We start from the raw sequence: 12,709 nt of genomic DNA on the forward strand, positions 1-12,709 counted from the left end.
AACCACAGTTTAAGAAATACTGATCTGGAGAAACAGACGAGCTGAATTCCTCCAGATAAAATGTCTCTCCACCAGGTGTTTGATTAGAGTTGATCATCTGTGGTTTAAGGCAGTAGTGCCTGACAAGGGCCAGACTTCAGACATTTTGATTTGTCAGCCAAAGACATATCATGCATCTTATTCATGCGTCTACTCCCATGAATAAGTAAGAACAACTCTTCCCAAAACTCTTCTCTTCCAGGATTCCCATTCTTTATTCAAAATGGAGGATGAGGGAAAGAGGTTATGGAGGGGAAAGACAAGAATGTCTCACAACAGGTGAGATGATCCATATCTGCCAAGTGGGAGCCTGCTGTCCCACTGGAACCTGGGCCAAGTGCAAGGGTGGGATTCCCTTTGCCCACTAGCTTAGCCTTAAGCTTAGATCCAAGTTTGGCACCTGCACCACTGCTGAAAAGGCAGAGAGAGAAGATGACATACATATCACAGTGTTGAAAGGGCCAGTGGTTAGGGCTGGGTCAGGGTTAGGGTCAGGGTCAGGATCATAGAATTGAGGGAACAGTTAAGAATGGAATTTCAAGACAGGCCAGATGTGTCCCAGGAGATGGTCAGAAACTAAGAGATCAATCAGAAGGAGGTCAAAGAAGTCCAATCTGAAGTCTGAACCAGAGCTTAGCCACAGATAAGGGTGGGAGGGATGAGAAAGTTTAGAGATGGCTGTGGGAAATGGGTCCAGACCCTAGAATTATTCCAAATTCAAAGAACATGTAGTCCTAGAGGTTCATTGTCTGATTTCTATAACCTCTGGGGTAGGTACACTGTAACAATTCTGAGTGGGACAAAAAGTTTTTTTTCTGTTGCTGCTTAGCTAATAATTCCAACCTTCTGGCTTAAACCAGGTTCATAAACAGGTCAGCACAGATCCAAGTTTTAAGACCTGAACCACTGTCCAAAAGGCAGAGAAAGAAGATAACATACATAATACAATTTTGAAAAGGCCAAAAATGAAAAGTGCACGTCCAAGGATACCCGTCACAGGACTGTTGATAACAGTGAAAAATGGAAACAGTCAATATTTAACTCATAGGAATCGATGAATTAAAATATGGTACATTCACATGATGGAATACTATACAACCTTCAGGAATGATTTGAAATGTATTTATTAATATGGAAAGAGATGTACTGATAATCTATTAAGTAAAAATATAAATTACTAAAATGTAAATAGTAGATTCCCATTTTGGTGGGGGTGGGGGTGTATGGGGGAAGTCTGTAGAAGTATACACAGAAAGCAGTCTAGGCCGGGCGTGGTGGCTCACGCCTGTAATCCCAGCACTTTGGGAGGCTGAGGCAAGCAGATCACTGAGGTCAGGAGTTCGAGACCAGCCTGGCCAACATGGTGAAACCCTGTCTCTACTAAAAATACAAAAAATTAGCAGGTGGCGGACGCCTGTAACCTCAGCTACTTGGGAGGCTGAGACAGGAGAATCACTTGAACCCGGGAGGTGGAGGTTGCCGTGAGCTGAGATCTCGCCATTGCACTCTAGCCTGGCAACTAGAGTGAAACTTTGTCTAAAAAAAAAAAAAAAAGAAAGACAAGCAGTCTAAAAGGAAATATTCAGAATTAACTCTCCTTCTCTGTGGGCTGTGACATTACTGATTACTGATGTCTTTTTCTTTTTGTTCATCAGTAATCCCATTCTTTTTTTACAATCAACATGTATTTTTTAACATAATTATTTTTAAACAGCAAAAAAAAAAAAAGACAGTTTAGGCTGGGCGCGATGGCTCACGCCTGTAATCCTAACACTTTGGGTGGCTGAGGTGGGTGGATCACCTGAAGTCAGGAGTTCAAGACCAACCTGGACAACATGGTGAAACACCGTCTCCACTAAAAATACAAAAAAAAATTAGCTGGGCATGGTGGCACGTGCCTGTAGTCCCAGGTACTCAAGCGGCTGAGACAGGAGAATCACTTGAACCTGGGAGGTGGAGGTTGCAGTGAGCCAAGATTGCGCCATTGCACTCCAGCCTGGGCAACAAGAGCGAAACTGCATCCCAAAAAAAAAAAAAAAAAGACGGACAGAAGATTTGAGACCAGGGAGTGAGGTCAGTAGTAGTAATGGCCTCCCTGCCCCAATCACAAGCCTCTGTCATTTCACTGGCTCCCCAGTAAGGAGATAGGGCAGGTGTCCATTTCACAGATGGAGAAAACTGAGGCCTAGGAAGGTTAAGCGACTCGGCCACTGACTGCTTGTCAGTGGTAAGTTCAGAGCTCTAGCCCAGTGAGTGCCCTTTATCTCAAAAAAAAAAAAAAAAAAAAGACAGTGTAGTTTTCCAACTTCCTGCAGTTTGTGCCTGAGGCATTCGCTATCTCTGTTACATTGTCTTTCTCTCTATACGGTCATCATTTTCTCATTATTGTCATTTTGGTTCCAGATCCCTTTCTTCTGTCTCCTTGGCAATCTATCCTCAGACACGCAGATTCTTGGCGGGGGGTGGGGGTAGAGGGGGTGCTGCAAATAGGGATGGAGCCTGCCGTGCTCTAAGGAGCACACAGGTGGGAATTCTGGGACAGGAGTGTGAGCTGAGGTGGTTGCCAGTCAGCCTAAGGCAGAGAGGAGTGGAGAGCAATGTGGCGTTTGGCTGGGACCTGGCTCTCTGTGTTCACTGGAGTGTGGGGTGAGGGTGAGCTGATCAGGACAAAGGCCAAGGATGAGTGGACAGTTTGATCTCAGGACAGTGCTGCCATCTGACTCCTTTCTGACTTGATGGGAGGCCTAAAATTCAGATCAGACATGTCTTCGCAAAGGTACATGGGTGTGTGGTTCCTTGCATATGTGATTTCCAAGGTGATCTTCCTCAACAGGACTGGCTCCGGCTCCCCAGCCTGCAGCTGGGCTTGAAATTTCACCCCAACATGAGACTGTGCTTCTCACGATGGAGTGCATATGACCCCAGGGCTGTGAGAAGCCATAAGATGGAAGAAACTGCATTTCAAATGAAAAAAAAAAAAAAAAGCTTTACTCAAGATTAATGAGTTCATATTTGTACAGCAATTAAAACAAACAAATATGTTTTATTTGGAGATTTGGAAGGATGCATGTATGCTTCCGGATTCTAATGTTGCAGTAAGCACAAATATAACATGGAGAAGAATGTGAAACCTAGATGAATTTAACATTTTAAGTCTCCGGAGACACTTTTTAATTCCCCTGGGATAGATCTGCTTCAGGCTACACCTCAGACTCTGCCCATATTCACTCCTCTTCAAGAAGCCCTGGCAGAATAGGTCACCAAAGTGTCTTATCTCATGTCCCTGGAAGAGATCAATTTCACCCAGGTCAGTTACAACCCAAAGTACATAAATTACTAAGCCTCCTGTGAGCAGGTTGTAGTCAGGGGTAGAGGGCTTAAATAATCTTCCATAATTTCCTCAAGTGTTAATGTCTCCATTTTGTTTTATTTTACTTTATTTTAATACAGAGTGTCACTCTGTCACCCAGGCTGGAGTGCAGTGGCACCATCTTGGCTTACGCAACTGCCACCTCCCAGGCTCAAGCTATCCTCCTGCCTCGGCCTCCCAAGTAGCTGGGACTACAGGTATGCACCACCAGGCCTGGCTATTTTTTGTATTTTTAGTAGAGACAGGGTTGCATCTCATTGCCCAGGCCAGTCTTGAACTCCTGAGCTCAAGGGATCCACCCACCTCTGCTTCCCAAAGTGCTGGGATTACAGGCATGAGCCACTGTGCCCGGCCTCCATTTTATCAAATTTTAAAACTGAACTGCAGTGAAGTTAAAATTCTTGCCCAAGGTCACATAGCTGGTAAAGCGACAGGAGCCAGATTTCCAGCTATAGTCAGTGCTGATGATAGTTAAGGCAAGGCACTTTTGAGAAACAAAGTTGTTCCCAAGCCAAGATGGTAGGAGGAGGACAACAGGAAGGAACGTTCTGTTAACAGTGGTCATTTCTCAGGGGTTGCAGTAAGATGAACTTTCACATTCTACTTTATCTATTTCTGTAATACTTGGGTTGTTCCAGCCAATAAGTTTTCTTAATGATGGTTGCCCAATGATGTCAAAAGGTTATTTTTTAGGCTCTAACCCCAAATAACTTCCCTGGTCTGATTTCAACCTCACTCAGCTACCTTCTGACAATTTAATTTCCCATTAAGCTGGCTAGAGAGAGAGGCACTGGCCGGCCGGGTGAAGTGGCTCACGCCTATAATCCCAGCACTTTGGGAGGCTGAGGCAGGCAGATTACCTGAGGTCAGGAGTTCGAGACCAATCTGGCCAACATGGTGAAAGCCTGTCTCCACTAAAAATGCAAAATTAGCCGGGTGTGGTGGCACACACCTGTAGTCCCAGCTACTCAGGAGGCTGAGACAGGAGAATCACTTGAACCCAGGAGGCAGAAGTCGCAGTGAACCAAGACGGTGCCACTGCACTCCAGCCTGGGCAAGACAGAGCGAGACTCTACCTCAAGAAAAAAGTGAGAGGGACACTAGCCAAGCCAACATCACTGTGTGGCCCACCTGATTTTCTATTCTTATTATAAATGAATGTGGCTCAACACATTTTTCTCCTCTCATCCCTGACCCATCATGGGGTCTCACAAACAGAAAAGAACATTGTGCAATGCAAATCAAAGCAGAGAAAACACAGAATCTCTTCCAGCATCGTAACACACAGGCATTAGGTCACTCTTGTCCACATACAAAGTCTGGTTGTCTCATCAATGCCTGACCCTTTGTCAGAGAGCAAGTAAAGTCTTCTTTTCTTCATCCATTGCTGTGTTACATAGAGGTCTTTCACTTGCAAGGGACAGAAGTCCAATTTGAACTGACTTAAGAATAAAAATCAGGGTAGATTTTATAGGCTAATATCCTTGAAAAAATCCAATGCTAGGTGTCCCACTTCAGGTGTGGCTGGATCTAGGTGTTCAAATAACATCATCAGGCCTTTGTCTGATTCTTTTCTCATTTTTCTTTTGTGCTGACCTTACTCTTCAGCAGGTTCTCTGCACACTGTGGTCTTGGCAGCCCCAGGGTTCCATCCTGTAACTTGGAAACCCAGCAGAAAGAGAAACTTCTCAAGAGTTCCAACAGAAGTCTCAGAACTGAATCTCATTGGCTTGGCTTCGATTACATGTCTATGCTCAAACCAATGGCTGCAGCCAGCAGAGCAGAGCATGCTAACTGGCCTGTCCTGAATCGTATCAGGGCCCCACTTCCAGAGAGCTGGAGCCAGACATCACCCTCACCGTGGGCACAGAATGACGGTGGGAAGCAGTGGTTGCCCAAAGTGAAAACAGAGAACTGTTACCCAAAAAAGGGGAAAGAATGCTAGGCATGGGGGAAAAACATGCTTAGATCCAAGGCCCCCTTCAGCTTGATCTGGGGGAAAATGTGATATAGATGTCTATCTATACCTTAGTATCTGAGACAGGTCTCAGTTAATTTAGAAAGTTTATTTTGCCAAGGTTGAGGACACACGTCCGTGACACAGCCTCAGGAGGTCCTGACGACATGTGCCCAAGGTGGACAGAGCATAGCTTGGTTTTATACATTTTAGAGGGACATGAGACATCAACTTATGTAAAATGAACATTGCTTCCATCTGGAAAGGTGGGGCAACTTGAAGCAAAGGCAGGAAGACTTGAAGTGGGGAAGGGGCTTCCAGGTCACAGGTAGATAAGAATGGTTGCATTCTTTTGAGTTTCTGATTAGTGTCTCCAAAGGAGGCAATCAGATATGCATTTGTCTCAGTGAGCAGAAGGGTGACTTTGAATAGAATGGGAGGCAGGTTGGCCCTAAGCAGTTTCCAGCTTGACTTTCCCCTTTGGCTTAGTGATTTTGGGGACAAACGATTTATTTTCCTTTCACAGAGATAACTGATGGTCTAGCTACATACAGGTTGAGAAGAAATGGGATGGGATGGTGAGAGAATTGGATTTCAGAGACAGAGGGCCCAGGGGGAGGGGGGAGGCAGGAGTTACCAATCCCACAAGGGAGGGAGCCTCTTTGGGGCTGGTGACTCCAGGGCACAGAGGGTGGCCTGCAGTGCCAGCTACTGGGGTAAGGGAAAGAGCTGAATCAGAGGCACAGGACTCTGTGTGGCCCTTGGCAGACGACATGAGCACCAAAGGATCCTTCACACGGGCTTCTGGGTTCAGAGTGGCCTGAATGAAACATTTGTTTGAGGGAGTGCACGTGCCACCCCATCTGCCTTTCAGGGCAAAGTAAGGAAATCACGTTTTCCTATCTGCTGTGTTACTAATATCTGCCTGTCTCACATGAGTCCTGTTAGCCTACGCCACCTGGCTGGGGCCAGTTGTGTCCACATGAACCAATGAAATTGATTCAACCAGACCTTGGACGCTGGTAGATTCCACAAGGTCCTGCCCCATGGAAGGCCCCTTGGCAGGCAGCCAGCAGCCTACCCTGACCACACCCTGCCCTTGTTTCCCAGCCTTCCCTACAAGGCTGTATCAGGGTTCTGGGAAATGGGGGCTGGGGACCCCAGGCACAGGGCTTGGCTTAGAGTAGGCCCAAATGAATGGCAGCTGTTCTTAGTACTACCGGATACGCAGCATGCCTAGCACACAACTGGACACCTGTGATTAGGCATGCGAAGTGCGCAGCAGGGCACAGATGGGAAGTTCATACACCCGTAACTGTGAATACAACAGCTGTGACTCTAAGGAAATGAATACAGTAGCAGGTGCCAAACACCTGTGCGCTGTATGTGGTTTTGTTTTTCTGTGTTGGGTTGGGCTTTGTCCTCCTTCCACTCACTTTTCTTACCTCTCCCCTCCTCTTTCCAAGGCCACCTGCCTGTAAATGTGCTCCAAGCACAAACAAACTTTTTTCCGTTCATCCTGACATCCAAAAGTTTGTGTCTGAGAAAGCAGTGTCCCGCAATCCACCTATGTCCGACTCATAGGGCTGTCTGTTTATTGTGCGGATTTGTAGATGCCAGTGAGCCGAGATCGCACCACTGCACTCCAACCTGAGTGAAAGAACGAGACTCCGTCTCAAAAAAAAAAAAAAAAAGTTGAATAAAAAAAATAAATAAAAGGTTCAGGGACCTGGGAAGTGGGGGTGAGAGAGTTGGATTATGATGCCTTCCAAAGCTTAAGCCACGGTTCTGTGGGCACCCGCCAGATACTTGGCCCCAACAGGAAAGTCCTGATTCACTAGACCCTGCCCACTTTGCCCTCCTATCAGGCAATTCAAAGTCTCCAGACCCGCAAGTTACTGATTAACCCTAGGTTTTGAGAAAATAAATAATAATAACTGAAGGGACAACGTAAGCCAAGAAACAAGCTGGGCAGCTCTGGGAGAGAGGAGTGTCAGACAGCTGTTGTTAACAGGCACCTGACCAGAGTGAAAAGGAGAGGCGGACTCCATCCAAGTCCCAGCCGCGCCAGCTGACACTCTCTGCCAATGCCCAGGTGCTGAGCAACAGTGTCCCACCGGTCCCTGTGCCCAGAATGGCCTGCACCAAGACCCTGCAACAGTCCCAGCCCATCTCCTCAGGAACCACCACAACCACCACCGCTGTGGCCTCTGCTGGGGGTCATTGTGGCTCCACAGAATGTGACCTGGAGTGTCTGGTGTGCCGGGAGCCCTACGGCTGTCCCCGGTTGCCCAAACTGCTGGCCTGCCAGCATGCCTTCTGCGCCGTCTGCCTGAAGCTCCTGTTGTGCGTGCAGGACAACACCTGGTCCATCACCTGCCCGCTGTGCCGCAAGGTCACCGCCGTCCCCGGGGGCCTCATCTGCAGCCTGCGCGACCACGAGGTGGTGGTGGGGCAGCTGGTCCAGCCATGCACAGAGGTGTCGCTCTGTCCTCAGGGGCTGGCGGATCCTGCCGACCTGGCAGGAGGGCACTCCAGCTTGGTGGAAGAGGATGGACAGGATGAAGTAAGTGCAAATCACGTGGCAGCCCGGCGCCTGGCCGCACACCTACTCCTGCTGGCCTTGCTCATCATCCTCATCGGGCCCTTCATCTACCCAGGTGTCTTACGATGGGTGCTCACCTTCATCATCGCCCTGGCCCTGCTGATGTCCACCCTCTTCTGCTGTCTCCCCAGCACCCGGGGCAGCTGCTGGCCCTCCTCCAGGACTCTCTCCTGTAGAGAGCAGAAACACAGCCACATCTCTTCCATTGCCTGAGTGCCCTCTGATGAGGCTGCCCCTGCAGCCCTTTCTGCCCTTGGGCCCCCGGACTTCCACAATGAACAGGGTAAGGGGTTATGGACTAAGACTGGCTCCTTTGGGAAATCACACGCCAGCGGGACTTGCAGGCCACAACCGAGATGGCCAGCCTGGGTCAAGAATTACACGCTTGGATGACAGGCTTGCGCTTGCCCTTGGGATAGCATAGCTAAACTGTTGGGAGCTAGGGGAGCAGACACAAACTACTTGAACACGACAAGATGGGGGAAGCTCCTGTTCCTCTTATTCCAGTGTTCCTGGTTTTTCTTTATATAACTTGATGAAAGTATTGCAGTATGATGCTATTGTAGACTAGAACTGGAATTCCATTTTTTTTGCAATTTATGTAGCTGGTTTTGTTTCCTTGTTTCCCTTTGTTTTTTTGTGTTTGGGGCAGCAGTTGGTTCACATTTCCCGAAGTTACACATTTTCCCTCCTGGGAGCTTGGAGTCCACGGGGAGGTCCCACTGTGCTTCCTCTAACACTGTGCATCTCGTGCCCAGCCTGGCCTCGGCAAGTGTCCTGGTTGTTTGGGTCTCCCATGGAGTCGACCCTAGGGTTGGGGAGACAAAATGTGTGTGAAGGGATGGTGTTTCTGAAGCTGCAGGAGGGGGACTCCCACATTTAGCTGGCAGAGTTGGGGAGGGGTGGAAAGGGCAGGGTTTGGGAATTGCTCCCAGCATCCTCACTAGGAGTTCCCCACTCCATGCCACCAGGCCCTGACTTAGCAGCAAATCTCGGGGTTACAAGGACTGCAGTCCACATACAGCGGGGCCAGCTGCCCATCTATTGCACAGTCTCACACGTTAGAACTAGATCTTTATGGATGTTACTGTCTTTGTTATTGCATCTCAAGTACTAGTTGAGCTTTTGTCATAAAGATAAGAGGCCCCATAAATGCAACGGTCCTCACCAATAACCCCACTTTTCCCGCCTCACCCTGCAAGTCAGAAGCTTTTTTTGTGCCTTCTCTCCACCATGTCTGCTTCTTAACACAGGGGAGGCATTGGCTGGAGGAAACGACTTTCCGTGGTTGCCAGGGGCAGGCCTCAGCCGGGGGTTTATGTGGGAGTGCAGATGAGCAGAGGATGGAAGGAGACATACTATTTCCTTCCAAAAGCCCCGTAAATGGGAAACATTCTTGAAACCTCAGAGGAGTGCTGTTGTCTCAGGGCAAGTCTGACACCCATGCCATTGGCCCTAATGATGACTGGTGCTGAGAGAGTATGAGTGTGTGTGGGCATGCACAGACCCACGGCTTTAAGCCAGACCAAGTGGGCCTGAAGAACACCATGTCTCCCAAGCTGAAGAGGGTCACTGGGCATTTCCTGAGCTGGCCCCGGGTATGTCAGTTTGGGATGGCTGCCAGTGGGATAGGCAAGAAACATTCCCTCCCAGCTCACTTCTCCACTTCTATTCGATCCATAATATTTCTCAGACCCTTCACCAAGATCAAAACCTCCCCCCAAGGTTTCAGTTGCTAATGACACCATTTCTACCATAATAATGGTGGGTACTTGTTTATCCAGTACTTACTCTGTGCCGAGTACTGCAGTAACTGCTTTCCATGCACTAGTTAATCTTCACAATAACCTTATGAAGTACAGGCCGTTATTATCTGTCTCTTGCAGAGGAGGAGCTTGAGGATCACAGAGGTGAATTCGCCTGTCTAAGGTTGCACAGTCAATGCCTGAGCTCCCTGGAGATAACCCAGGCCTCCTTCTGCTTCATGATGCTGCTTCCTTTGTGTACAACTCCAGAATAAGTGGGGATCTGGTCACCACTTGAGGGTTTTCTAGAAGCACATGGAGAACAGGAAACTAATTTCAGGAGCTTCCCAATTCCAGCAGTCAGCTGCTCAGAGAGGCCGGAGAATTTTAGAATCTGTCATTCATGCTAAAGAAAAGAAAAGAGAATGACAGGCCAGGCGCGGTGGCTCATGCCTATAATCCCAACACTTTGGGAGGCTGAGGCGGGCGGATCACTTGAGGTCAGGAGTTCAAGACCAGTCTGGCCAACATGGTAAAACCCCATCTCTACTGAGAATATAAAAAAATTAACTGGGCATGGTGGCGGGCACCTGTAATCCCAGCTACCCAGGAGGCTGAGGCAGGAGAATTACTTGAGCCCAGGAGGTGGAGGTTGCAGTGAGTTGAGATTGTCCCATTGCACTCCAGCCTGGATGACAAAACAAGACTCCATCTCAAAAAAAAACATTAAAAATAAAAAAATAAAAAAGAGAATGATAAAAATAGAATGGCTCTCCTGTAGACTTCTACCACCCAGCTCTAGCCTCCTCTGCAGTGAGTTAGGCCAGCAGGAACATTAGAGTCTCAGGTTTGAGACCTCACCTGCCCCATCGTTGCCCCTAAGCAGGTCTCTTTACTTCCCTGAATCTCACATTGTGAAAATCAGAAAATAGTGAGATTGGTAATAGTGATTTATAATAGTGAGATTTCCTGTCATCATTCCTGGCATGTGATAGGCCCCCAACCAATGTGCCCTCCGTCCCCCTGGGCAAAGGTGTTCAGACACTGCTATCACCAGCCTTTTGGAAGCTCAGCTGGTCTCAGTCATCCTCTGGCCTTGGCAGCATGGGAACAGAGAGCACCAGAGGCCAGAATCAACCCAGGCCGCCCTGGAAGAGAGCAGAGGAAATAGACACAGAGGAGGAAATAGACATCCTGCAAAAGAATGTGATTGGAAGAAACCAGAGAGCCAGCCCGGGGCTCGAAGCCAAGCTCTGACCCGGTGTGCGACAGGAGGGAGTTACAGAACTTCTCTGAGCCTTAGTTTGGTCACCTGTAAAGTGGCAGGTGGGGGATCCCAGGGCCTCCGTGAGGATTCAGGGTGCTGCTGGATGAGCATCCACTGTCTGATGGACTGCTTTTATTGGCCACCATTGGCCTCCTTGGGCAAATGGGTTTCTTGGGGCTTGTTCAGCTTGACAGCCAGCAGGGGGCAGCCAGTCCAGTGTGGAGTGTTGTCCAAGGCAGGCCAGTCTGGCAGTGAAGTCTGAGCCTAGGTCCTAGGGGGAGGTCCTAACGATGAAAAGAAATTATGGGGAGAGGCCACATTTCATTCCCATCAGGTCCATCTCCCCATGCAGCAGCCTTGGAGGCAGACATACCTGGCTTGAATTCCAGTTCTCCACTTACAAGTCCCTTTGTCTCTCTACGTCTCAGGTTCTTACCTGTGAAACTGAGGTTATGATACACACCTGCTAGGGTTGCTGGGGAACCAGTGAAATAATCCATGGTTGAGCACTAAGTAGATAAAGAAGGGAGGGGAAGACAGGGAGAGACAGAGAGACGGGATTGAGTTCTAGAAATCCCTAGTGGGAATGATGAGAACAGACATTTAATAAACCTGGGCACTAGAATTCACCTTTTCCATGATCAGCCTCAGCACCAGCAGCATCCTCAACAATATGATAATTGTTGACATTATACACCCTGCAAAGTGTATCACATATATTATCACATATGCTATAAAGGAGGTACTATTGTTGTTCTCAAATTATCGGTGAGGACTTTGAAGCACAGAGAGGTGAAGGAACATGCCCAAGGTCACACAGCGAGATGGTAGTGGGGCCAAGGGTAGACTGTAGGAGTTTAACTCCAGAGTTTGGGCTTTGAGTCGCTTTGCTGTATCAGATGGAACATTCCAGCACATCATAAGTGATCAAGGTATGTGGGTCCCCTGCCCCTAAGACTGGAGAATTAAGAAGAACTGGCATCCTCTCATTCAGTGACAGCTTCCTGATTTAGTGAGTGCCTGGGACAGAGGGTTATGGGAATCTACCTGTCCCATCTCCCAGAGCCACTTCCTTGCCTCACCTGATTTATTGCTGGGGCCTCCTGTTCACTGTTGGAAACCCTTTTCAAATGACTGGAGGAAGTTTTTCAAGCTTTCTTAAAACAAATAATTCTTTATCTGTGGCGAAGCAGAGCTGTTCTGGGAAGGAAGGACTTTCCTGCAATTTCTCTGGCTGTGGGAAAAGCATCAAGCTCATTAAAAACAGAAGTCAGATCCAAGCTCTTGAATGTGCCTGGAGGTGTTCCCATGAACTTTATATTTTTGTTAGAGTATCTTGAAATCACTTTTTTTTTTTTTTTTGAGACGGAGTCTCACTCTGTCGCCCAGGCTGGAGTGCAGTGGCGCAATCTCGGCTCACTGCAAGCTCCGCCTCCCGGGTTCACGCCATTCTCCTGCCTCAGCCTCTCCGAGTAGCTGGGACTACAGGCACCCGCCACCACGCCCGGCTAATTTTTTGTATTTTTAGTAGAGACGGGGTTTCACCGTGATCTCGATCTCCTGACCTCGTGATCCACCCGCCTCGGCCTCCCAAAGTGCTGGGATTACAAGCGTGAGCCACGGCGCCCGGCCGAAATCACTTTTCTAAAGTGGGGGAGGGTGTATCTCTGGGAGCACTCCAGAGAGTAGAGAACTCTCTGGAGAATTCAAAACACCATGGAGGCCA

At 48.4% G+C, this 12,709-nt stretch overlaps 1 protein-coding gene across 1 annotated transcript; it reads left to right on the forward strand.

The window, feature by feature from the left end:
* The first annotated feature begins 7,318 nt into the window (after positions 1–7,318).
* On the forward strand, positions 7,319–8,571 carry RNF186 (ring finger protein 186). The gene has a single exon (XM_055260745.1). The coding sequence runs from the start codon at positions 7,501–7,503 to the stop codon at positions 8,182–8,184; it is 684 nt and encodes a 227-aa protein (XP_055116720.1). The 5' UTR covers positions 7,319–7,500; the 3' UTR covers positions 8,185–8,571.
* The last annotated feature ends 4,138 nt before the right edge of the window (positions 8,572–12,709 follow it).

This window comes from Symphalangus syndactylus, chromosome 22, assembly GCF_028878055.3.
Source record: "Symphalangus syndactylus isolate Jambi chromosome 22, NHGRI_mSymSyn1-v2.1_pri, whole genome shotgun sequence".
Classification (NCBI taxonomy): domain Eukaryota; kingdom Metazoa; phylum Chordata; class Mammalia; order Primates; family Hylobatidae; genus Symphalangus; species Symphalangus syndactylus.

Coding starts and splice junctions, on each gene's coding strand:
- RNF186 (XM_055260745.1), top strand. CDS start 7,501: ATGGCCTGCACCAAGACCCTGCAACAGTCCCAGCCCATCTCCTCAGGA.